Here is a 26,509-nt window from a genome sequence, read left to right on the forward strand (position 1 = left end):
GGTTTGGTTGGGACCCAAGTAAAACCAGACTCAGACCAGATTTTTGGTTATGGTATCGGGTCTGGACCTAGGTCTAATCGGATCCTTTACACAAGTCGGATTTGGGCGATTTAAATGTCGTTCTTGGCTAAATGAATGATGTTGATCACACATATACACATATGACATATGTAGTCTGATTTGAAATCTCAAGCGGTACGAAGATAGGGATGATAGAATTTCAGGTAAAAGGCGAATAGGATCAGGAAATTACTTATTTTTTAACCAGATATGGCACTACCATATCAAATCCGGATCCATGCTCGACTGTACTACACATGTTCTACTTAAAATTTGAAATCGGATTCGGATCTATCACAATCCGGACCGTATCCCACCAGTTTGCACTTTGCCCTCTTAACGTCTCTCTCACATACTGCAAAAAGAAGAAGAAAAGAGAAGAGATGTGGGGGACGTGGTGCAGGCAGTTGCTGCAGATGCTTGCTGCGGTGGTCTTCTTCCACGCCTCAGAGTACGCCCTCTCTGTACGATTCCACGGCTGGCGCAACGTCTCCGTCTCCTGTGAGTCCCCCCGCTTTGGTTTTCTTTTTCTTTTTTCCTTCAAACTCCTCTCCGATTTTTTCTTTCCCCGTTGATGTATGCTATCATGGGAATGGAGAAATCTGTTTGGTGAATCACTAGATCATTAAAAGAAAAGAAAACGATAAAAGGGTGGTCTCGATTTTTTGAACCAAACAGGATCTTGAGCACTAGAATAGCGTTCAACGGCTTCCGACGACAAAATGGTAAGAGCATGTGTGTGTGTGTGTGTGGGTGGGTGGGTGGGGGCGGAGGGCTGGAGGTGTGAAGTTAAATGGTAACATTGGAATATCAAAGTATACACCATCTTGCTTGTATGGTACTTGTTGGAAATCCTGGTTTTGTTCCCGCTAATAATGGTCTACTCTTCATTGTATTTGGGGATAATAGGACCCTTACTAGAGGGTTATCATCTCATGGTTGTTGTTTTCATTTTGGTAGCCCATGCTTTTCTTTAGTAGCTCCAGGCTACCTCTTTCAGAATTTGGAATACTCTTGTTTTTTCAAAAGAAAAATTAATGGGGTGATTGCACCTGATTATCCAGAAAAAATGGGTGGAAGGGGAGATTCCTGGCTTGATGCATTTATCTGGGTAAGCAGGTTCGTCTGCGAACTCGATAAGGAGTTTTTTTTATGTGCCCTGTTGTCAAGAAAACTGGGATGAAGTTGGAATACTGCATTACTGCAAGATCTCAAATTATCCCGGTTTTCTGGATGTTGGGTACATCCACAAGGACTCCTAAGAGTTAGTTAATTGATTTCATCAATATTAGCTTGACATTATCTGGATAAGTGGGTGCACTCACAGACTCCATAAAATGGGGTGTTTGGAGGTGTCCATTATCAATACAAATTGGGTTGAAGTTGGAATTCTGCATTACTGGAAGATCCCAGAAAATCCAATTTTTTGCCCACTCACATACTCCATAATGGGGTGTTTGGAGGTGCCCAGTTATAAAAAAAAATTGGTTGAAGTTGGATTCTGCATTACTGGAAGATCCCAGCAAATCCAGGTTTCATCAATATTAAACTGCTTTCAACACTCCTAGAGCATTCTGGCCAAAGACAATGCTGGCCAATAATGACATTGAGTTCTGTTGTATTTGTAAGTTTGATTTGTGTTTTTTGTCCCTGAATATCAGAGAAGCGATCTTTTCCAATCGTCAAACAAACATCCTCTCCAATCCTAGAAGATGGTGGATTGTCATGTGGGAATGAATGACAATGGCCTAACTAGTCCTTTCCTATGCACATATAAATGTTGCCCCACTAGTGATAAGAAATCTCATTGAAGTCTTACCTGTTACACGTCATTTTGTTTTATTTAAGTGCTATGACACACAGATATTCCATTTTGGCCCTCTTTTCTTGTCCCCTTATATACTAGTCATATTGATAACTTCATAAAAATGGCTGTATCCCCGTATTCGCAGCTGTAACCATGTGACACAAGCTAAATGAGCTTAACGTTTTTTGCTATAAAGAAATTCAGAAGATTGTGGATTTTTAGTCCTTAACCAAATGTAACTATTGTATTGGCCCTTTATCTTGTTAATGGGGGTGCCTTATGATCAGTGAAATTTCAATGACCGTGCAGCACTTCTGATCAGCAAAGAGTATGTTCTTGCAATGACCTGTGCATTAATTGAGTATATGGCAGAGCTTATACTCTTTCCCGAACTGAAAGAACAATGGTGGCTAAGCAATATGGGCCTTGCAATAGTTGTGCTTGGGGAGCTCATACGTAAAGCTGCTGTCATAACTGCTGGGAATGCATTTACACACAACATTAGAATATATTATGAAGAAAATCATGAGTTTGTAACTCATGGAATCTATAGGTAACTTCTTGTCTTTCATACTCAAGGTATCTCTTGCAAGAGTTAGAGAATTCATCATGTATTTGTCTTTCTTTTTTATCATAATATCTTAAAACAGGTGTGCTCCTTTATTATACCCTAGAACTGAACTTTTAGCTGCATTGTGGAGAATGTAGGAGAGCTAAATGTTGTGCAAGCCATGATGGATGCCTTAATACACTGTTGATATAAAAGAGCACCACTTCTTCTATACACAATTTGTAGCTCATTCCATCAGTCTCGCACTGGAAGATATTGAAGTGGCTAATGATGTATTATAGTATAATTTTTTATATGATCATTGGGTGGGATTTCTCTGCTCTGAAGGTTGCTTCTCAGATGAATTTTTGAGAGATGCTTTTGTCTGAGCCCTTGGAGATATTGTAGCATATATGGCTCTGGTTCTATAGGTGGCTTTTCAAAATTTAAAGCTGATAATTGTTGAAAACATCAAAAACATGTAACTCAAAAATGCTCCAAAGGTGTTGCAGACTTCTTTAGTATTTAACTCATTTGATGGGAACAATTATTCGACAAAATGAGAGTCTACATAAATAAGCAAATAAAAAAAATTAAATTTTACATGTATTCACTGAGGACATGAACTGCAGTTCAACATTCTGTGCTTACAAAAGCTCATAAGCATATTGGAATAGAACACCTTGCAACTTTTAGCCAGGAAAAATACTCTTGTAGATTCAAGTCTGTCATAGGGAATTCACTATGCAATAGACCTCTGATAACTTCTGGATTAGAAGGGAAGATACTGATGATAATGACATTGAAATTATGACAGATAGATCATTTTGCTGAGTATAAAACTTGAGTAATTAGCTTGACTATGAACAGATGCATGACTGCATGCTAAGACTCAGACCAATCGCATGCTGCTTATATATTCATTGTATTGCTTTCTTTGCCTAGAATTCTTTCATAGGATAACTGACTAACAAACTTGTTTCTCTTTTGGGCAAAATCCATCACTTCTCACCTAGTGCTAAAGCTATCAATTCAATTTTATGATGTTGGTTTTGTGTACATTATGTTCATTTAGTAAACCTTCATAGGAGAATCTTGTCAATTTGAAGCTAGTTTTATATGTGCTTCCTCTTTCAGTTGACCATAAAAAAACATATTCAAGTTGATATGTACCCTAATCACACAAGTGACTGGTGATAGAACCGCCTTCTTAGTTCCTTTGTGAATGAGGGGATTAAGGGCATATCATAATCAATTCATTACTAATTGAAGCAATAAGTCATGCTTTGCATGGCCTAATTATGAGTTTATAAGCAGATTTTCTGTTTTTGCATCGAGGTTGTTAAGTTGTATGTTAGGTTGTGGTCATACCTAAGTATACTAAGGTGTAGTTATAGGTATTTCTGTTGTATTTCTTTTTATTTTATTTATCCTTGTATTCAAGGTATACCAAAGGTATACTTTTATGTATTTAGTTTTTAGTTCAGGTATATTCTAAGTTTACCTTTTAGGATTTAGGTTAAGTATACTTTAGGTTCAATTAGTTTTTTTATTTATTTTCTGGTCATTATTAAATGACTAATTTTTTTTCTGTATTTTCTATTTTTGATCACTTTTTGAATGAGCAACTAGCCATTGTGATTTGTGCTAACGGTTAGTTTGACTAGTCAAACTATCCTTTGGGATTTGCTTTAACAGCTAATTTGAATAGTCAAACTGGTCGTTGGGATTTACTTTAACAGTTAATCTAGCCGTTAGGTGTCTTCCTCTATATATTGCTCATTCCTTGGTTGTATATTGGAATGCAAACGGTTCGGATCAGAATAGCTAAATACATGGGGATTCAGATCAAAATCGAATTTGGAACAGCTAAAAATTGCAAAACCCCCATCCTCGATCCGACCCATTTGCATCCCTAGTTGTATAGTTGAGAGAGGATGTGTGTAAATGTGAGTGTGTGCATGAGTTTTTTGTAGCAAGGTTGCATTGTAAATTTTGTATGTTTTTGTCATTTATAAAATTATTTATTTTATTTTATTTCTTGGTGTTCTTGTGAATATACAAATATGTTGTTCATTGTATTTGGCTAAATGATTTATGTTTATGCATTTAATTCCTTTTGTTTCAATTTGGTTTTGTCTCGGGTTCCATGCTACTTTGTGATAGATGTGTATTGTTTATACCCACATTTCATGTTCGGTGAGCACATAGACGGCTTTTTTCTTTGCTTCCAACAATCTATATCTTTTCACTGATCTGAGTGTATTGCACTGTCAATGAAATTCTTTAAAAAGTACTTGATGAGTTACAAATCAAGTCATAGCTTAGCCATTTCCCAATTGTATTGTCTAACATGAATTGTTACACAAACTATTGAAAAAGGAGAAACTATTTTTGCTTGTTTTGAAGAACTGCTAGGTGATAATTCAACCAACATTGATATATATACATATATATATACATATATATATATATATTGTAATGTTTTCTTTTATCTAGAATGTATTTAGGATATTTTTGTAATTTTCCCTTTTTATTTTTTTGTTTGTGTTTCTTTTTCAATGTCCTTAAGGGCATTTTGGTCTTTTGTATTTCTAGCCGTTGGGAGCTCCCAACAGCTAGCTATTTTAGCCATTGGGTGCTCCCAACGGCTAGATTGGCTCCTCTTGTTATGTATAAATAGGGGACTTTTGTCCCATGCTATGTAATGCTTCTCTTAAGCATTTCTTGATAATAAAATAATTATTTTTATTTGTCTTTTCATGCCCTTTAGTGGTCTGTGACTGTGCTGCCTATTGCGCTCTTGTATTTGCCCATAAGTGGCCCTTTTGTATTGGCTTATTGGCTTTGTGTATGTGCACTCCTCTTGTAAGTATGTAATCCTTAGTGGGATTTGTGTTGTGCACACCCTTTGTTTGAGCTTTAAGGCTCTTGTGATCGTGGGATCGTTAGATTGTTGGTTCGTGTTGTGGTGGCTCGTGAGTTTGTGTGTGCATGAAGCTCGGTCCCCCCTTATTCTCCTTCTCCTCTCTTTCACATTTCTTTTTCTCCATTCTCCCTCTCTTTGTCATGGCTGACACGGAAGTGGTTAAGGTTGTTCCCATTAAATTTGATGGGAACAACTGCAACACGTGGGCCATGACGGTTAAGAGGATTTTAATTGCAAAGAATTGTGGCAATATGTTGATGGTTCCACACCGAAACCTCAACCTATTCTCACCAAATCCGTAGTAGGAGAAGATGGAGCTACCAAAGAGGAGACTCTCAAAGGAAGTGAAAGAGAAAATGCCTTGGAAGACTACAAGAAGGCACTTAAAGAATGAAAGATTGGTCATGCCAGTCCTCTCACTTTTTATGGGAAGCATAAATGGAGAGACTTGTGCCAACATTGTTGAATTTGAGAGAACCGATGAAGCTTGGGTCTATATCAAACAAACTTACACTCAAAAGGGTGTCGCACACAAGTGGGAGTTACGAGATTGGATTCATAATTGCAAGAAAGGTGATGAAATTGGTAGAGTACTATGGTACTCTTAAAAGACTATGCGATGAAAAATGCCAACTGACCTCCTTTGACATTGCACGAGGTCTTACTTGAAGTGTGCATGGAGGAAACTAGACTTGAGTCCATGAGCTAGTCCGAAGATTCCAAAAATAGTGTGTTGGTCGTTTCTAGACCTAGTGCCAACACTAACACATACAAAACTCCTCACTTTGAGAAGCCTCATTTTGGGATGCCACGCTTTAAAGGAGGGAGAAAGAAGATTATTTGTAATAGTTGTGAATAATCGGGGCATATTAAGCCCTATTGCCCGAAGCTAAAAAGGAAGGGATGAGAAAAAGGTGGTATTGGAAGGTCCTTCTTAAGAGGACAAAAAATGTAACCAATAGAGACTCCAAATTCATTGGAACCATGACTTTGCCTCAATTGCTGGATGTTCTCTGTTAAAATATGTAATCTCATATGTAATCTCATAGACATGTAATGTTTTATCTCCTTTCTAGTTAGGATTTTTTGTTTAATTAATTCTAGTTAAAATACAACTAGAATTAGCCAAACCAGTCCATCATTGGACTGATTTGGCCTTTACCTTTTTGACTAGTCAAAAAGGTACCTTTTTGACCAAGTCAAAAAGGTAAATCCAAAAAGAGCTGTTGGACTCCCCAACAGCTCTATTAGAGCCGTTGGAGAGTCCAACAACTCTCTTAAGGCTTCTCTCTACCTCTCTATAAATATGGGGCTATTCCCCTTGTAAATACTAACTCTTGTTTTGGGTTTTTATCTCAAATCAATAAAATTGTTTATTTTTCATTTTTATACCCGTTTCGGGTTGTGTGTATTCTTAAGTTCTCTTTGTGAACCTTTGTGGTTCTTATGATGTATTTGTGAGAACTTGTTGAGAGACATTTGTTGTAGCGTATTTTTCACTTTCTTACAGTTCTCCAACCGCTCCTCATTCTCATCCTCCATCATGGGTGTCATGGTCTCTACATTATCGTCTCCCGGTAAGATCTCTTGGCTACTTAGACTCCGAAACATCATTTCATATGATCCCAAATGATGCATTGCTTTCCAATTGTTGCACTAATTCAAGTAAATCCCATGTTTTTACGGCTGATAAAACTTCACTTGAAATTAAAGGAATTGAAAACCTTGAATTTTGCTTTTCTATTCCAAAATTAAACTTAAATTTGCTTTTTGTTTCTCAAATCATCGATCATGGTTGTAATGTCTCCTCATCGGACCATTATTGATTGGGGTGCAAGATCACCAGTTAGGGAGGTTGATTGGGGAAGGCCGTATAGAATGAGGCCTTTACTAATTGGATCATCTAGTCATTCCAAAGAATTTTTTTTGTTGCAACATACAAAATGTAGACATTGTTTTCTGGCACAAAAGGCTATAACATCCTAGTATATCTGTAAAACCCCATTTTTTTTTTTTTAAAAAAAAAAAAATCTGTTTGGACCCGGGCCGGGTCGGGTCCGGACCCGACCCGACCCGGGCCCCTTTTTATTTAGGGTTTTAAGAAACCCGAGCGTTCGGGCGCCGCAACTCCCCCCCCCCTTCTCCCCCTTCTCTTGCGGGAGGATTTGGGAAACCCACCAGGGGTTTCCCCTTCCGGTGCCCCCTTCGCCTTTAAGAGAGAGGTCGGAGGGCGAGGGGAGTCTCGCCTCCCTCTCGCAGCCCTCTCGAGCTTCCTCCCCCGCGCCGGTCTCCTTCCCTGCTGCGCCCGCCGCCGACGCCGGGAACCCCCCCCCCCCCCCCCCCCCCCTCAGGTACGCCGTTCTTCTCTTCTCCTCCCTCTTTTCTTCCTCACCCCCCTCCTTGTCACCTTGCCGGGAGGCCGGCAGGCTCGCTGCCGCAGGCCTCCCACTGCCTCCCTGTACCATCGGGGCCCCGATAGGTGGCTTACGCAGCCCCTGTCGTCCCCTTCTCTCGATGGGGATCGCCGGAGTGCCGGCAGAAGACCTGAGGCCCCTGCGACCCCCCTCCCTGTCACCTCGCCGGGAGGCCGGCAGGTGGCTCACAGCCACTGCCGCGTCCTCCCACCGCCTCTCTGTGTTGCCATGGCCCCGACAGGTGGCCTACGCGGCCCCTGTCATCCCCGTCTCCCTCTGCGAATCGCCGGAGTGCCGGCAGGGGACCGGTGGCCCCTGCGGCACCCCTTTTTGCTGCCACATCGTGCTGTCGGCAGGGGTTGGTCCCTGCCGACCTGTGTTTTCGGCAGGGGCTGGGCCCCCTGTCGTCTGGTGCTGTCGGCAGGGGTGGCCCTTGCCGACCTGTATTGTCGGCAGGGGCTCAGCCCCTGCCACTTCGTGCTGTCAGCAGGGGTTGGCCCCTGCCGACCTGTGCCTTCGGCAGGGGCTGGGGCCCCTGCCGTCTGGTGCTGTCGGCAGGGCTGGCCCTTGCCGACCTGGGTTGTCGGCAGGGGGCTCAGCCCCTGCCACTTCGTGCTGACGGTAGGGGTTGGCCCCTGCCGACCTGTGCTTTCGGCAGGGGGCTGGCCCCCTGCCATCCATGTGCTTCTGGCAGGGGTTGGCCCCCTGCCATCCTTATGCTTCCGGCAGGGGCTGGCCCCCTGCCATCCTTTGCTGTCGGCAGGGGCTCAGCCCCTGCCACTGTGTGTCAGCCCCTGCCACTTGGTGGCTGTCGGCAGGGGTTGGCCCCTGCCGCTACGCTATGTTTTGGCAGGGGCTTGTTCCCCCGCCGCTTGTCTGTTTTCGGCCAGCAGGGGCACACCTCTGCTGCCTCTCTTTTCCCTAGGCAGGTTTGTCTTTCTTTTGCTCCGCATTATTATTAACATAGCACTGTTGCAGACCTCGCATCGGACCCTCGCTCTGGCTCCGCGGCCCGAGCCTCGTATCATCTACACGCGTAGACGCACGCAGTTGCAAGACATCCCGAGGTAGGGGAAAGTCGCACGAATAGTGTATATGAACTAAATAAAATAAGACTTCTGAGATAGAATAATTATTTTTGCATATTTGCGTATCTGAAGAAGTATGTGTTGATCCGTGTTTTACTCTGTGTGATTCTTTTGAAATTGCATAATGTAAATTCTTTGGGTAGACTCATTCTAGAAAAAAATCAAGTAGTTTACTTGGCATGCCTGTTTACGTGTACAATTACTTAACTCATAATTGTCTATTATGCATGCTTGTTCCTTTGAAACTGCATACTTAAGATAGATTTTGTGAAGAGACTCAAAACCACTGCAATTGCCATTATAACCAAACCTTAAGGCAGGTACGGTATGAATTTTATGTAAGATCATGGAGGGTAATTGAAGGGTGAAATCTATACTTTACTGATTTTTGATATGGTAATATCGGCCTCCACAGGCCAATTGCTCAGAAAAGCAAAACATGTCATATAGGAACCAAAAGAATCATATACCATTATGTTGTCCTTCCATCGTAGTTGTACCTCTAGGAAGGTACGATCGTACTTTTGGACAAGTACGTCCCATGTGGGTTACGATGGTGGGATGATGAGGTTGTGGCAACCTCGATGAATGCTATTAGCAAAATGCTGAGATCACATAAAATGGTGACCATTTCGCCTTCACAGGCAAGATGCTCGAGTGGGTCTAATGGACCAGAGCATATAAGATGGGACGACGGTTAAGAAACCCCCGTCGTACCCATCCGATCTTCACGGTTCATCAAGGGAGAGGATGGATGGTACAAAGACTCCGATGGACAGGTTGTTAACAACCACCCCACGAGCAAATGACTCGGTTTTCCCCAGTCATCGGAGTTAGGGGAATTGGGATTACCATAAATTATCCTAGGTGGTAACTCCCAGGCACTTCTGCAGAAGTTGGATGCATCCATGGGCCACGAATGCCTTTGGGGATTTACTCTCTTGGTCACTGACCGTCCCCTTAGGAGCGGACTCAGTCAGCCATCCGGGTTAATGAAAACACCTGACATAATAAACCCCCGGATTGGTCTCGGCTGTTTCTACGTTTCGCGTCTGTGCGTACCCACAGGCCAGTTAATATCAGAACTTAAATAAGATATTCATGAATAGATATAGATGACTGAGACTTACACTGCTTCTCTTTGCACTTATTACATTTGCTAGAATAGACTACAACTGCTTTAATTGCTTAAATATCATAATTGCTTATCTCATGAATGTCCTGTTTTATTTTCATTCTACTTATCTGTTCGTGCACCTACTAGTTTGTTATGAAACTGGCCCATTTCATGGGCAGGTGAGGAGTAGGACTTCACTGGCGGCCGATGGCGTGGTGCAACGTGGATCAAGATTCATTTTCTTTCTGCTGGCGGCTTGGCTCTGGGACTTTTTGGAGTTTTTCTTAGATTTATTGAACTTTGGAATAAAAGACCCATTTTGTAATAAACTGCAGATTTTAATCGATTGCCTTATTTCTTAAATTCCTTTAAGATGTTGTACATGTGAATGATGGTTTTTCAGCTAACGTACCCAGGCTTGTTGACTTGTGTCCCTTTCTAAATGTCTTCCGCTGTTGTTTTTAAATATTAAACTTTAAATCTTTGAAAGGTTTTTCGATAAGGTTTTCGAAATCACAAGTCGAAATTTTGGGGCGTTACAACTTGGTATCAGAGCCAGGTTAGAAAGAAGTGAATCTTGACTATTGAGCATCCCATCACGCTGTAAGTAAACCTTGGATATTTCATAGCATGTTTAGACTAAATGATATTCTTGTCTTATTCGTAGTACCGTTGGATATATGGATCCAGTTACTAGTTTTAATGGTATTCGCGGTAGGAGCACGCGTAGTGTACGTGGTCGTTCCGTAAGGGGGAGGGGCAGACGTGAGATGTTCGGGGCTGGTTACTGGGCTAACCGCCCTCCTCTACCCATTTTTACGGATGAGCAAGGCTTCGCACTACCGATCGCCTACCAGATACCCTTGGCAGCAGCGTGGGCTCGAGAAAGTGATTTCGCGCCTTCACACATTCAGGTGCACCATCAGACACCACAGGAGTCATCGGGAGATTTTGTTCCCCCTGAGTTAACAGAGGAGTGTGGTTTCTGCGGAGAAACAGGCCACACCATGGATGCTTGCTTCCACAAGGCTGAGCATGACGACAAGATCGCAATTTCGACTGCCGGCGAGCAACCGCCACCTCCGGCCGACCCAGTGGGCGGTGTATCACCCACATATACACCTGCGACGGATTCTTCAGATTATAGTCTTGGCTCACCGGAATATACTCCGGCGACGCCTCTTTACGGGCAGGAGCCCTCCTACGATGAGCCACTTCCCTTCACCCCTAAGCGCAGATTCAGGCGCACAGGCAATAGAAGGGAATATCTTAGGAAGTATTCTAGTCGTCCCTAAGGGGAGGTAGCACGCACCCAGTTTTGTTGGAGTCTGTGAACTCATTTATAACTGCGGAATATAACTTTTGCTTATGTACCAGCACAGCTGGATTCTAAATATTTGACTCTCGGAATAAAGATTTATGTTATTGCCTTTGTTTCTATACTTATGCCTACTGGTACGTCTTCAGTATTTTTGATTTTTATCTTGGTTGCTTTTAAGGATGGCGGGAAACTCAAGCCACAGCAAGGCCGATGAGTTGCGTGAACAGAGGGGATTCATGATGGATACCCTCAACTCCTTAGCTGAGGCGATTCGTAACCAGGGTCGCCCCCATCAGGATCCAGGTTCCCTTGCTGGGAATGCACCAACCGCCACATATGAAAAATTTCTAAAGCTGGACCCTCCTACTTTCTTGGGCAAGGTTGATCCTGACTTAGCGGAGAGTTGGGTTAAAGAGGTGGAACGGGTGTTTCAAGTGTTGTCCGTTCCTGATGATAAGAAGACAATGTTCGGGTCCTTTCGTTTGAAGGACGACGCTCGAGAATGGTGGGACACTACGCGGGAGGTGCAGTTTCCGGGTGCTGAGGTGATTCCGTGGGAGGCCTTCCGAAGGGTTTTTCTCGGAAACTATTTCCCTCATGCGAGGGAAAAGAAGAAGGTGGAATTTCTGGAGCTGTGCCAGGGCAGCTTAAGTTTGAACGATTATATCGCCAAATTTCAACGGTTGGAGCGCTATTGTCCTCACCTATTCGAGGATGATCATGAGTGGGCCGGGAAGTTTATTCGCGGACTGAAGGAAGGACTCAGGCATAGGGTTCTCACCAGTATGCCCGCAACTTTTTCTGCGGCAGTAGCGGCAGCCACCCTACTGAACGAGGATTGGGAGCGTTCAAAAAGTGTGCAAGCCAAGAAGTCAACCGCGTCAGGTGGTGAGCAGAAGAAGACCTTTCCCGGCGGCCCAGGGCAACGACCACCTTTTCCAGAGAAGACTGAAGCAGGGAAGAAACAGTTTCCTCCAGCAAAACGCCAGCGACAACAGGGCCCTCCACCGCCCAGGCAACCGTCGAGTGATAACTGCCCCAGGTGCAAGAGGCCTCATGTGGGACAATCTTGTCCGCGGGACACTGGCGGATGCCTGTACTGTGGCAAGATGGGCCATTTCATACGCGACTGCCGGAAGAAAGCAGCAGATGACCTCAAGCGAACCGGCAACGTAGCTCATCCTCCTCGACCACCTCATCAGCAACAACAACGAGCACAACCAAGCAGTGGCAGAGAGCCGGGTCGAGTTTACGCAGCCACGGTCGATCAATTGACCAAAGGGGATCTCGTTCAAGGTACCATTCTTGTTGTTGATCAAGCAGCTTTTGCACTCTTTGATTGTGGTGCCACACATTCGTTTGTTTCAGAAAAATTCGTAAAACAATTGCATATAACGGTAAAAATGCTTGATAATGCATTAGACGTGTATAACCCCGTTGGGAAGAACACGGTTTGCACCACTTTCATACCTGAATTGGACGTAGTTGTGGCAGAGCGGCACTTGCCTGCTTGTGCTATCCTGCTGGAGATGACTGAATTTGACGTCATCCTAGGCATGGATTGGTTGCACAAGTATCATGCCAAGATCTTTTGCCGTGATGGCAAGATCGTTTTATCACCTCCAGGCTCTTCGAGAGTAGAATTCAGAATTCCCAGACCTGTTCGAGCAAGCCGGATGATCTCGGCACTTAAGGCACAGAACTTCTTGCGGAAGGGATGCACTGCCTTTTTGGTTAGTGTTATCCAGTCAGATCCAATGCTCATTCCCATCAGTGAGCTAGATGTTGTTCGCGATTACCCCGACGTTTTTCCTAAAGAGCTGTCGGGACTTCCACCGTCCCGTGAGGTAGAATTCAGTATTGAATTGCTACCAGGTACGACACCAATCTCCAAAGCACCCTACAGAATGGCGCCAGCTGAGCTTGAGGAACTGAAGAAGCAGTTGCAGGAGTTGTTGGATCAGGGATTCATTCGCCCCAGCGTTTCTCCTTGGGGAGCTCCTGTGTTCTTCGTGAAGAAGAAGGACGGGACTTTGCGATTGTGCATCGACTATCGAATGCTCAACCAGGCCACAATAAAAAACAAGTACCCATTGCCGCGTATCGAAGACTTGTTCGATCAGTTGCAGAAGGCTAAGGTTTTCTCGAAAATCGATCTTAGGTCTGGATATCATCAGCTCAGAATTAGGAATGAGGATATTCCTAAGACGGCCTTTCGGACGAGATACAGACATTACGAGTTCACAGTCATGCCGTTCGGACTGACCAATGCCCCCGCAGCTTTCATGGACTTGATGAATAGGGTGTTCAAGCCATTTTTGGACACCTTCGTGATCGTGTTCATCGACGACATCTTGGTGTACTCAGAAAGTCGAGAGCAACATCGAGAGCACCTAACCGTTGTGTTAGAAACCTTGCGAAAGGAACAGTTGTTTGCCAAGTTCTCTAAATGTGAATTCTGGCTCGGGGAAGTCATGTTTCTGGGACACGTTATTTCTAAAGACGGAGTGTCCGTGGACCCTGCAAAGGTGGAGGTTGTACTTGGTTGGCAGCAACCAAAGAACGCGCGTGATATCAGGAGTTTCCTTGGACTAGCGGGTTACTACAGAAGATTCATTCAGGATTTTTCTAAAATTGCGTTACCCCTGACAAAGTTACTGAAGAAAGAGACCAAATTCTTATGGGACGAGAAGTGCGAGGCAAGTTTTCAGTTGTTGAAGGAGCGACTTACCAGTGCTCCTATTTTGACCTTACCTTCTGGTAAGGGCGGGTTCGTGATTTATACTGATGCCTCTGGGTCAGGCCTAGGGGCCGTGCTGATGCAGAATGGGAAGGTGATCGCTTACGCTTCTCGACAACTTAAAATTCACAAGAAGAACTACCCAACTCACGATTTAGAGTTAGCTGCGGTGGTGTTCGCACTGAAGATATGGCGACATTACTTGTATGGGGAGCAGTTTGAAGCATTCACCGATCATAAGAGCCTTAAGTACCTATTTTCACAGAAGGAATTGAACATGAGACAACGGCGTTGGCTTGAATTCCTCAAGGATTACGACTTCACCCTCTCCTACCACCCAGGAAAGGCGAACGTCGTGGCTGACGCTCTCAGCCGCAAAGCACCGGAAGTTTCGATTAATGCCTTATTCGCTGGATGGAGGTTGGTCGAAGACCTAGCCTCTTGGGAACCTTTCGCAATCACTCAAGGTTCAATCGGTTTATCCCACCTTGTTGCTCAACCTGAGCTACTAGCGAGAATCATCAATGGGCAGAAGACTGATGCGCGCTACGAGAAGTTGAAGGCTCAAGCGGTATTGGCAGATACACCTTTTCGTCTGAAGGAGGATGGAAGTATATGGTTGAGGGAGCGCCTTTGGGTTCCTGATGACCCGGTTCTTCGAAATGAAATTCTTGCGGAAGCCCACAAGTCTAGGTACACAATTCACCCGGGTAGCACGAACATGTTCAAGGACCTGCAACGCAGTTATTGGTGGAACGGTATGAAGCGAGACGTGGCTGAGTATGTCTCGAAGTGTTTAACGTGTCAGCAAATCAAGATCGAGCACCAGAGACCCGGTGGGGTCATGCAGCAGATAGAGATCCCTCTATGGAAGTGGGAAGATGTTACCATGGACTTCATAGTCGGTCTACCGAGGACGCGGAGAAAGCATGACGCGATTTGGGTGATCGTCGATAGACTCACCAAGTCGGCTCACTTTCTACCTATCCGTCTCAACCAATCGTTAGATAGTCTTGCTGATCTCTATGTTAGAGAGATTGTGAGATTGCACGGTGTTCCAGTCTCGATTATCTCCGATCGTGATCCTAGATTCACTTCAAGGTTTTGGGGACAACTTCAGTTGGCGTTGGGCACAAAGTTAAAGTTTAGTACTGCGTTTCACCCTCAGACGGACGGGCAGTCGGAGCGTACGATTCAAACCTTGGAAGACATGCTTCGAGCCTGTATGATGGACTGGAAGGGAGAGTGGGATTCCCACACCAGTTTGGCGGAGTTCGCGTATAACAACAGCTATCATGCGAGCATCGGGATGGCCCCATACGAAGCTTTGTATGGGAGGCCATGTCGATCACCTGTTTACTGGGACGAGGTTGGCGAGCGAAAATTGGAGGCACCTATAGTCTTGCAGCACTATACTCAACAAGTGCAGATGATTCGAGAACGACTCCGTACCGCTCAGAGTCGGCAGAAGAGCTATGCAGATAGACGCCGACGAGAGCTTACCTTCGATATTGGTGAGATGGTTTTTGTTAAGGTATCTCCAACGAAGAGCGTATTTCGGTTCGGAAAGAAGGGAAAGCTGAGTCCTAGATACGTCGGACCGTTCGAAATCCTGGAGCGAATTGGAGAAGCAGCTTATCGCGTGGCATTACCTCCGCAGTATGCTCAGATCCATAATGTTTTTCACGTATCCATGTTGAGGAAGTATGTTCACGATCCATCGCACATCATTCATTATGATGATGTGGACATTAGAGGGGACTTGACATTCGAAGAAAGACCAGTGGAGATCATCGACCGTCGTGACCAAGTGCTTAGATCAAAGACCATTTCCTTTGTAAAGGTTCGGTGGCAACATCATGGGATTGACGAATGTACTTGGGAACCTGAGAATGATATCAGGGATAAATATCCTCACCTGTATTTTGATTCTTCAAGGTAATAGATATTTCGCGGACGAAATTCTTTTAAGAGGGGTAGGATGTAAAACCCCATTTTTTTTTAAAAAAAAAAAAATCTGTTTGGACCCGGGCCGGGTCGGGTCCGGACCCGACCCGACCCGGGCCCCTTTTTATTTAGGGTTTTAAGAAACCCGAGCGTTCGGGCGCCGCAACTCCCCCCCCCTTCTCCCCCTTCTCTTGCGGGAGGATTTGGGAAACCCACCAGGGGTTTCCCCTTCCGGTGCCCCCTTCGCCTTTAAGAGAGAGGTCGGAGGGCGAGGGGAGTCTCGCCTCCCTCTCGCAGCCCTCTCGAGCTTCCTCCCCCGCGCCGGTCTCCTTCCCTGCTGCGCCCGCCGCCGACGCCGGGAACCCCCCCCCCCCCCTCAGGTACGCCGTTCTTCTCTTCTCCTCCCTCTTTTCTTCCTCACCCCCCTCCTTGTCACCTTGCCGGGAGGCCGGCAGGCTCGCTGCCGCAGGCCTCCCACTGCCTCCCTGTACCATCGGGGCCCCGATAGGTGGCTTACGCAGCCCCTGTCGTCCCCTTCTCTCGATGGGGATCGCCGGAGTGCCGGCAGAGGACCTGAGGCCCCTGCGACCCCCCTCCCTGTCACCTCGCCGGGAGGTGGCTCACAGCCACTGCCGCGTCCTCCCACCGCCTCTCTGTGTCGCCATGGCCCCGACAGGTGGCCTACGCGGCCCCTGTCATCCCCGTCTCCCTCTGCGAATCGCCAGAGTGCCGGCAGGGGACCGGTGGCCCCTGCGGCACCCCTTTTTGCTGCCACATCGTGCTGTCGGCAGGGGTTGGCCCCTGCCGACCTGTGTTTTCGGCAGGGGCTGGGCCCCCTGCCGTCTGGTGCTGTCGGCAGGGGTGGCCCTTGCCGACCTGTATTGTCGGCAGGGGCTCAGCCCCTGCCACTTCGTGTTGTCGGCAGGGGTTGGCCCCTGCCGACCTGTGCCTTCGGCAGGGGCTGGGCCCCCTGCCGTCTGGTGCTGTCGGCAGGGCTGGCCCTTGCCGACCTGGGTTGTCGGCAGGGGGCTCAGCCCTTGCCACTTCGTGCTGACGGCAGGGGTTGGCCCCTGCCGACCTGTGCTTTCGGCAGGGGGCTGGCCCCCTGCCATCCATGTGCTTCTGGCAGGGGTTGGCCCCCTGCCATCCTTATGCTTCCGGCAGGGGCTGGCCCCCTGCCATCCTTTGCTGTCGGCAGGGGCTCAGCCCCTGCCACTGTGTGCCGTTGGCAGGGGCTCAGCCCCTGCCACTTGGTGGCTGTCGGCAGGGGTTGGCCCCTGCCGCTACGCTATGTTTTGGCAGGGGCTTGTTCCCCCGCCGCTTGTCTGTTTTCGGCCAGCAGGGGCACACCTCTGCTGCCTCTCTTTTCCCTAGGCAGGTTTGTCTTTCTTTTGCTCCGCATTATTATTAACATAGCACTGTTGCAGACCTCGCATCGGACCCTCGCTCTGGCTCCGCGGCCCGAGCCTCGTATCATCTACACGCGTAGACGCACGCAGTTGCAAGACATCCCGAGGTAGGGGAAAGTCGCACGAATAGTGTATATGAACTAAATAAAATAAGACTTCTGAGATAGAATAATTATTTTTGCATATTTGCGTATCTGAAGAAGTATGTGTTGATCCGTGTTTTACTCTGTGTGATTCTTTTGAAATTGCATAATGTAAATTCTTTGGGTAGACTCATTCTAGAAAAAAATCAAGTAGTTTACTTGGCATGCCTGTTTACGTGTACAATTACTTAACTCATAATTGTCTATTATGCATGCTTGTTCCTTTGAAACTGCATACTTAAGATAGATTTTGTGAAGAGACTCAAAACCACTGCAATTGCCATTATAACCAAACCTTAAGGCAGGTACGGTATGAATTTTATGTAAGATCATGGAGGGTAATTGAAGGGTGAAATCTATACTTTACTGATTTTTGATATGGTAATATCGGCCTCCACAGGCCAATTGCTCAGAAAAGCAAAACATGTCATATAGGAACCAAAAGAATCATATACCATTATGTTGCCCTTCCATCGTAGTTGTACCTCTAGGAAGGTACGATCGTACTTTTGGACAAGTACGTCCCATGTGGGTTACGATGGTGGGATGATGAGGTTGTGGCAACCTCGATGAATGCTATTAGCAAAATGCTGAGATCACATAAAATGGTGACCATTTCGCCTTCACAGGCAAGATGCTCGAGTGGGTCTAATGGACCAGAGCATATAAGATGGGACGACGGTTAAGAAACCCCCGTCGTACCCATCCGATCTTCACGGTTCATCAAGGGAGAGGATGGATGGTACAAAGACTCCGATGGACAGGTTGTTAACAACCACCCCACGAGCAAAAGACTCGGTTTTCCCCAGTCATCGGAGTTAGGGGAATTGGGATTACCATAAATTATCCTAGGTGGTAACTCCCAGGCACTTCTGCAGAAGTTGGATGCATCCATGGGCCACGAATGCCTTTGGGGATTTACTCTCTTGGTCACTGACCGTCCCCTTAGGAGCGGACTCAGTCAGCCATCCGGGTTAATGAAAACACCTGACATAATAAACCCCCGGATTGGTCTCGGCTGTTTCTACGTTTCGCGTCTGTGCGTACCCACAGGCCAGTTAATATCAGAACTTAAATAAGATATTCATGAATAGATATAGATGACTGAGACTTACACTGCTTCTCTTTGCACTTATTACATTTGCTAGAATAGACTACAACTGCTTTAATTGCTTAAATATCATAATTGCTTATCTCATGAATGTCCTGTTTTATTTTCATTCTACTTATCTGTTCGTGCACCTACTAGTTTGTTATGAAACTGACCCATTTCATGGGCAGGTGAGGAGTAGGACTTCACTGGCGGCCGATGGCGTGGTGCAACGTGGATCAAGATTCATTTTCTTTCTGCTGGCGGCTTGGCTCTGAGACTTTTTGGAGTTTTTCTTAGATTTATTGAACTTTGGAATAAAAGACCCATTTTGTAATAAACTGCAGATTTTAATCGATTGCCTTATTTCTTAAATTCCTTTAAGATGTTGTACATGTGAATGATGGTTTTTCAGCTAACGTACCCAGGATTGTTGACTTGTGTCCCTTTCTAAATGTCTTCCGCTGTTGTTTTTAAATATTAAACTTTAAATCTTTGAAAGGTTTTTCGATAAGGTTTTCGAAATCACAAGTCGAAATTTTGGGGCGTTACAATATCCAAACTATCTTTTGTACCTCACTTAAAGGAATTTTGTAATGAAGAAGTTTTATGTGCCGGTTGCATTCTCGGAAAAATGAAATCCTTACCGTTTGGAAAAAGAAATTTCTTTTTATCTAAACTGCTTGAATTAGTGCACTCGGACATTTAAGGTCCCACTCCTATTGTCTCTAAAGGTGGATATGCTTATTATGTCATATTTATTCTAGATATACCTAGAATTATTTTTTTAAGCACACATTTGAAGTTTTTGGTATTTTTAAAACCTTTGATAATATGATTAAAAATCCATTTAACTCTAATATATCTGTTTTTCGCTCGAATTTAGGGGGAAAATATATGTCAAATGAATTTAAAAATTATTTGGAGACTAGCAAAATTTTACATCAAAGATCGTGTCCTAATACACCCCAATAAAATTGTTTGACCGAAAGGAGGCATAAACATATTGTTGAAACTACAAGGACCCTTCTTAGCTCAAACCATGTACCAAAAGAATTTTGGGATAAAGTAGTTTCACTGTGTACCTCATTAACAAAAATTCTTCCACCAAGCTTCAAAATATTTCCCTTTTTGAAAAACTTTATAAATTTTTTCCGGATTATTTGAGATTAAGAGCAAGGTTGCTAGACTAGGAAGTGGAGGTGGGAAACAATACGGGAAGCGGAAGCGAGAAGCGATGCATTTTAAAATATATAGGAAGCGGGAAGCAAGGAATAAAAAAAAGAAATATAATAATTGAATCTGAATCATAATGAAACACAAATAAAAACTAAAATAAAAGTGTCTAATATTAAATTTCATGATTTTTTAGTGTAAGAATTAAATTTTTAACAAAATCTAAAAATGATGATTACCAATTTAGAGAAAGCACATGGAAGTAAGTGAGAAGAGTGAGAGAAAACACATAAAAAACATGAAAAGTTAAGAGAACATATAAGATGAATAAATGAAGTGTGTGGAAAGCATAGGAGAAGCGTGGGGGAATCAAGGTTCTCATCAAGTTTCGGAAGCGAGGAGTATCGCGCTTCCAAAGCGAGTTTCTGGGAAGCGAGCTTCCCACCTATCTAAGAAGCTTCCGGTAACTCTGATTAAGAGTGTTAGGATGCAAATGTTTTGTTTTAACGAATAAAAATGATAAACTGTCACTAAGAGCTATAACCTATGTCTTTCTTGGATATGGTGAAAATAAAAAAGGTTTTAAATGTTATGATCCCAGGAATGATAAGCTTTATGTTTCAAGAAAATTTTTATTTATGAAAAAAGAAAGTTTTTTTTATTATGTTGTGCCTAAGAAAGATACTGAATATTTTTTTTTGTTAGAATTATTGCCCAAAAATTGCAATGATGAATATAAATTTAATGATGTGATTGTGGATGATATTGTCGATGGAGAACCATAAGTCAATATCCAGGATGGAGAAAATAATGATAATGTTATCACCGAACCCACATTAATTCAATATAGTAGAAGAGGAATTAATAGACAACTCAGTACATTAGAAAAATACTCCGAAGTAGGAGGACAAGAACAACATAACCTTAGTTCATTTGATAGTCTCTAGACCCTTCTCATTATAGAGCTTGTCTAGCTAAAATATATTCCTATTTTGAGCCATCAAACTACAACCAAGCCAAGGATTGCCATGAGTGGATAAAAGTTATGAATATAGAATTAGAAACCCTTGATAAGCCTAAAACATGGAAAATAAAGGACGTACCTAGTGGCAAAAAAACAATAGGTTTTAAATGGGTATACAAAGTCAAAGCCAAAAGTGATGGATCATTAAAAAGGTATAAAACTATATTAGTAGCGCTAAAGGTTACTCACAGGAATATGGCATAAACTATGATGAAACATTTGCCCCAATAGCTAGAATGACTTCTATTAGGACACTCATAGTTGTAGCTATAGTAAAAGGATGGCCAATGTATCAAATGGATGTCAAGAATGTTTTCTTAAATGAAAAATTAATGAAAAAAATTTATATGGATCCACCTTCTAGATTTAAGATTTTATTTAAAAAGGTTCTTTATCTTAGAAAAGCCTTGTATGGTCTCAAACAGGCACCTAAAGCTTGGTACGATAGGTTTAGTACTATTATGATTAAACTTTGATATAAATTTTGTTACACTGACACTATTATGTTTGTTAAGACATTTGATGCAAGTATCATTGTGTTACTGCTCTATGTTGACGACATGATCATTACTGAAAGCGTTAAAAAGGGAGTTAACTATATTAAAAACATCCTTAAAGAAAATTTTGAAATGTCTGACTGATCTTGGGTTTCTTAGATTTCTTTTGGGAATTGAAGTGGTTATTCTCCTTATAGATAGTTACTAACTCAAACCAACTTTGCTTATGAGATTGACAAGTCAAGCATCACTAATAAAAAAATGGTGGACACTTCAGAAAGTATCAATGCAAAGATGAAGATAGATGATGAAAAACCTCTAGAGGATTTCACTCCTTACCGTCAAATAATTGGAGTACTTACATATTTGTCAATCACTCGACCTGACATGTCTCATGCAGGTCACACTGCAAGCCAATTTCAACATTCTCCCACCACAGTGCATATAAGTGTTGTGATGAAAATTATTAGATATTTATAAAATTCTATTTTCAAAGGACTTTTATTATCTTTATTCTCCCCTCTTAATTTGATTGCTTATTCTGATTTAGATTGGGAGGAGATCCTAATGATAGATGTTCAATCATTGGTTTTTGTGTCTTTTCAAGTGACTTGCTGGTGTGGTGGAAGTGCAAGAAGCAACAAAAAATATCATTATCATCGACATAAGTACAGTATCGTGCTATGGCTACTACGACATAAAAAAATTTGTGGTTGATAAGATTGCTTGAAGATATGGGGGTTCACTTACACTCACCCTCTAAATTGTGTTGTGATAACAAGAGCGTCATCTATATAGTTGGTAATGAAAGAACCAAATATATTGAGATGAATTGCCACTATGTTCATGAAGAATATTTGAAAAAGACCATTACTTTGTCATATGTTTTATCGGAATATCAACCCGGCGACTTCTTCACCAAGGCACTCCCTTCTCCTCGATTTCATTTCCTCGATAAACTTTCTGTGATTTCACAGTAAGTTTGAGGGAGAGTGTTAACATACATACAAATATATATAATGATTTCTTTTATCAAGAATGTATTTAGGATATTTTTGTAATTTCCCCTTTTTATTTTTTTGTTTATGTTTCTTTTTGAATGCCCTCAAGGTCATTTTGGTCTTTTGTATTTCTAGCCGTTGGGGGGCAACAGCTAGATTGACTCCTCTTGTTGTGTATAAATAGGGGACTTATGTCCCATGCTATGTAATGCTTCTCTTAAGCATTTCTTGATAATAAAATAATTATTTTTATTTGTGTTTTCCTGCAATTTGGTGGGCTGTGACTGTGTTGCCTATTGCGCTCTTGTATTTTCCCATAAGTGGCCCTTTTGTATTGCCTTACTGGCTTTGTGTTTGTGGACTCCTCTTGTAAGTGTGTAATCCTTAGTGGGATTTGTATTGTGCACACCCTTTGTATTCAATTACAAGCCTGTTGCACCATCCTGTGTGTTGGCAATGCAATAATGCTTTGAAAGAAGGAACTTGCCAGATATGTGTACAATACTGACTCACTATCACAAGAAGTATTGTACTTAATCATGTAATCCTTCTTGTTGTGGCTTATCATGGTCTGTTGGCTTGCCTAAAAGAGACAAAGCAAAGTTCTTTTGGCTTTGTTAATCAGATTTGACATCAGACTCCTTGTGTCTCCTCTGATAAATGCGGTCACCCTTGTATTAGCTGGTGTAGATTCCTCACCATTTGAAGATCTGAAAGTGTTATACATTCAATTAGTCCTTGAACCAGCAGTAATTAAACACTAGTGCTAAGAACAATGTCACAAAGTGACTACAAAGAAGGCACAAAGACATAAACAAGATGCCACTAATGGGCACAATACAATAAGCCACAAAGGGCAAATCACCAAACACTCACAATATGAGAAGAGAGAGAACTAAATATAAAGAATAATATATTGAAATGCTTAAAATAGCATTAAGGAATGGAGGGGCCAAAGACCCCTATTTATTCAACTATGGGGACCAAGGGGAGCTGCCATAGAGTCATTGGGAGCTCCCCAATGACTCTAAAGGGTGCCTTTTGCCCTTGGTCAATAAGGAAAAAGAAAAGAAAGACAAAAAGTAAATAAAACCCAAAAAATGTCCCTAGTGGACATGACTATTTACATAGGTACAAATAGACTAAATTGCCCCTAGTAGGCATTACAAAAGACAGAAATAAAAATATATATAAATATACATATGTGTGAAATCTAAATGTATATATATATATATATATATTTTTTAACACCAGCCACTATGATTCTTTGCATAAGCTTTAACTGCAACTTTTTTAGTTTGAAATGCAGTTAACCTCATAACTATGATGTATCTCTTGGAAACTGTTTTTATTTCATTGAACTTTTGCCGTTTGCATTTTATCAGTGTTTCAATGTCAGATGTATCTGTTGTTGTGCTTTGACACTGTAATACAACTTCATTATGTTTTATTTGCAGTTTTGTCAGGCTCAAGCATTTTCTGCACTCGACCTTGATAATGCAATTTTGCTTTGTTTCTGAATATTTTAGCTTTTTGATGTTTTATATGTGCAAACACATTCCTTTTCTATTGTAGGCAAATTTATGTGATTCAACCCACTTGACAGGTTTGTACGTCATCCAGGATATTCTGGCTTTTTCATCTGGGCAACTGGTACTCAGGTCATGCTTTGCAACCCTATCTGCATCATTGGATTTACATTGGTTATGTGGTGTTTTTTCCTAAGGCGGATACGGTATCCATTTTCTTGCACTTGGTTATGCATACGGCTCTTTTATTTTTTCAAAATAAGTTATCCTTTGGTACTATTAAATGGTTCCATTCATAAAAAAGTTTAGCAAGTTATTGGTGCGCAAGTCACATAGGTAAGGGTGCTGTTACATGGTATAAGATGGGTACTTCTGGTATGAAATAGTCATTTTCCAGAAGAAGGGTGTTGTGCGGTTGGGTGTGTCATGCACATGCACATAGAAAAGTATGCATGTATATACTAAAAAGGTGGAAAACCACACTAAAACTAAAGAAAAGGTTACCAAAGATCTACAATATGCATAGGAATACATATGATTTACATAATATATCCAATTATCCATATATGGCAGCACTCAGAAGTGCTAGCACCGACAATGTCCGCTGTGCATTTTGAACAAGTAAATTGATGATGCTAGTTAAGAATTTACAACCACAGCATCGTGCATAACTGCGGAGCTGTGGTGCATCAATTTTTGTAACCAAGGGTCATCAACAATTTGAGCAAATTGTTTTCTCATGACTTCTGGGCATGCTGATTCCTTGCATCAAGGAGAATTCCTCTTTTTACTGTTCTCTTTCTGCATTTTTTTGGCAGCCACTGTTGCCTTGTGAGGGTTAGTCTTTGTTCCAGGGTTTCATGTCAGCCTTCATTTGCACAGGCTGTTCAGATGGGTCTTGATCAGGATCGTCTTGCAACACGCAAGACACGGTGTTCATTCTATATTGTACTTTCTTTACATGACCAAATTCAGTCAAATGAACTATTTCAACGTCTGTTTCTGTGGGCTATCCCAGATTCTTCACTTTTGGCTGCACCTTTTTACAGCCTGTCGATTTTTGCCCCAGAATTCTTTTTGGAATGAGGTTTGAGTGTATGATTTTAATTGGCCAATTACTGTGAAACAAAGGATGAGAGAAGAAATGGGCACTGCCCCATGCTAGGCAAAAATACTTCAGTTTGTGACAATTTAGATGCAATTCCAGAGGCACGGTAGTGTACAACTTACCAGGAGCTAAATTTGTCAATTGGTTCTTTTGAATCCATGCACGAATGTACTTAGCACAGCAAATTTCTTATAAGCAATGCTTTCAGATATTTGTGATCCTTTAGTCATTTTCTTCAAAGTGACCTTGACAAGAAACAGCTATGAAGAGTTCTTCTTGAGGCAGTTCTTTGGTCAACTGTACGAGGAATATGCTCAAAAGGTTCCCTCAGGATTGCCATTTATAAAGTAAATCCAGAGTAAGACACCTTATCTTCATTCATCTTTTGAACTGCATCTTGAAGAAACATCAAACATTTTTATGTGCCAAAATTTGAATATCGCAGCCTTATGATTTTGTCAGCTACTTTAACAAGGGATTTTCAGGTTCAAATTTCTTTGTCTATGTTGACATTAGTTCTTTTCAAATAGTCTTGATGTGTTCCTGACCTTGTCGATGAGAGGGAATCTTGTGTCAGCAGATGCTTTTTCTGATGTAATTCTTTATGTTTTTTGTTTGTTTTCTTCTTGTGGCATCTTCTTTACCAGGTGAGACCAGTTTGCGAAGATACATTGCAGCCACTTACAAGAGTGTATCTTGCTGCCAAAAATTGTATGATGGGGATGATTTATGGACAAAGAGAACTTATGTACAGAAGCATGGAATAGGAGGCAAGTATGGCACTTAGATGCGACTCAAGTGAAGATCTATGATTCAGTTGATCTGATTAGCAGAACAAGTGGCTTGGTTCAAGTCAGAAATCTGTAAAGTCTCAATCAACTTATGTAAGCAGCTGCAGTGTTGTCCGGGACTTTGATTTGGACAACCTGAGGTTTTTTTTTTGAATGGAATTGCCAAGCACTTATTGAAGGTATGGGAGGATGCTGCAGTTTCTATAAAAGCAGATGCTCTTGGGAACAAAGGCATTCAATTGAGTATGTCCTGTTTTTCTCTCAAACACCCATTTTTTTTTCTGTACTTGTACTGAAAGCTGATGTCTGCTGTTTCAAGTTGAAGTTTTGTTCTTTTGGTTGGCTGCAGTCCCTCCTCTTTTGAATTGTAATAGAAGTTTTCATACTCCCAACAAATCCTGTCTTCTATTTGTTTGAGATGGAGAATGGAAAATCAAGGTCTACCCTCTCTCAACCACCCAATGGAATGGTGTCTATCCATGTGGAGTCTGGAGTCCACAGTAATTTGCAGGTACCATGCAAAATTAATGGGTTGTGGAGGCATGCAGTTGCCTTCTTTCCTCCAATACTTGTTGGCAGACTTCTGCTTGGTTATTTTTCTTGTTGGAAACTCACCCAAATGAGCACCTAATTCACAAAGATACAGGTACGACCCTACATGACATGAGTTTGAGACGCCAGTTTTATAAAGTTTTTGACAAATAGGTCATGAAGACATGGATTTTTTAATAAATAAAAGGTTATTTTTTGATATTCTAATATATAAAA

At 42.6% G+C, this 26,509-nt stretch overlaps 1 protein-coding gene across 1 annotated transcript; it reads left to right on the plus strand.

Moving 5' to 3' along the window:
- The first annotated feature begins 426 nt into the window (after positions 1-426).
- On the plus strand, positions 427-26,195 carry LOC149812910 (putative protein-S-isoprenylcysteine O-methyltransferase). Its single transcript, XM_089991477.1, has 5 exons — positions 427-561; positions 2,177-2,420; positions 23,920-24,048; positions 25,211-25,308; positions 25,598-26,195. The coding sequence occupies exons 1-4, from the start codon at positions 444-446 to the stop codon at positions 25,299-25,301; spliced, it is 582 nt and encodes a 193-aa protein (XP_089847603.1). The 5' UTR covers positions 427-443; the 3' UTR covers positions 25,302-25,308; positions 25,598-26,195.
- Positions 26,196-26,509: the final 314 nt, after the last annotated feature.

This window comes from Nuphar pumila, chromosome 16, assembly GCF_984573655.1.
Source record: "Nuphar pumila chromosome 16, dmNupPumi1.hap1.1, whole genome shotgun sequence".
Classification (NCBI taxonomy): Eukaryota; Viridiplantae; Streptophyta; class Magnoliopsida; order Nymphaeales; family Nymphaeaceae; genus Nuphar; species Nuphar pumila.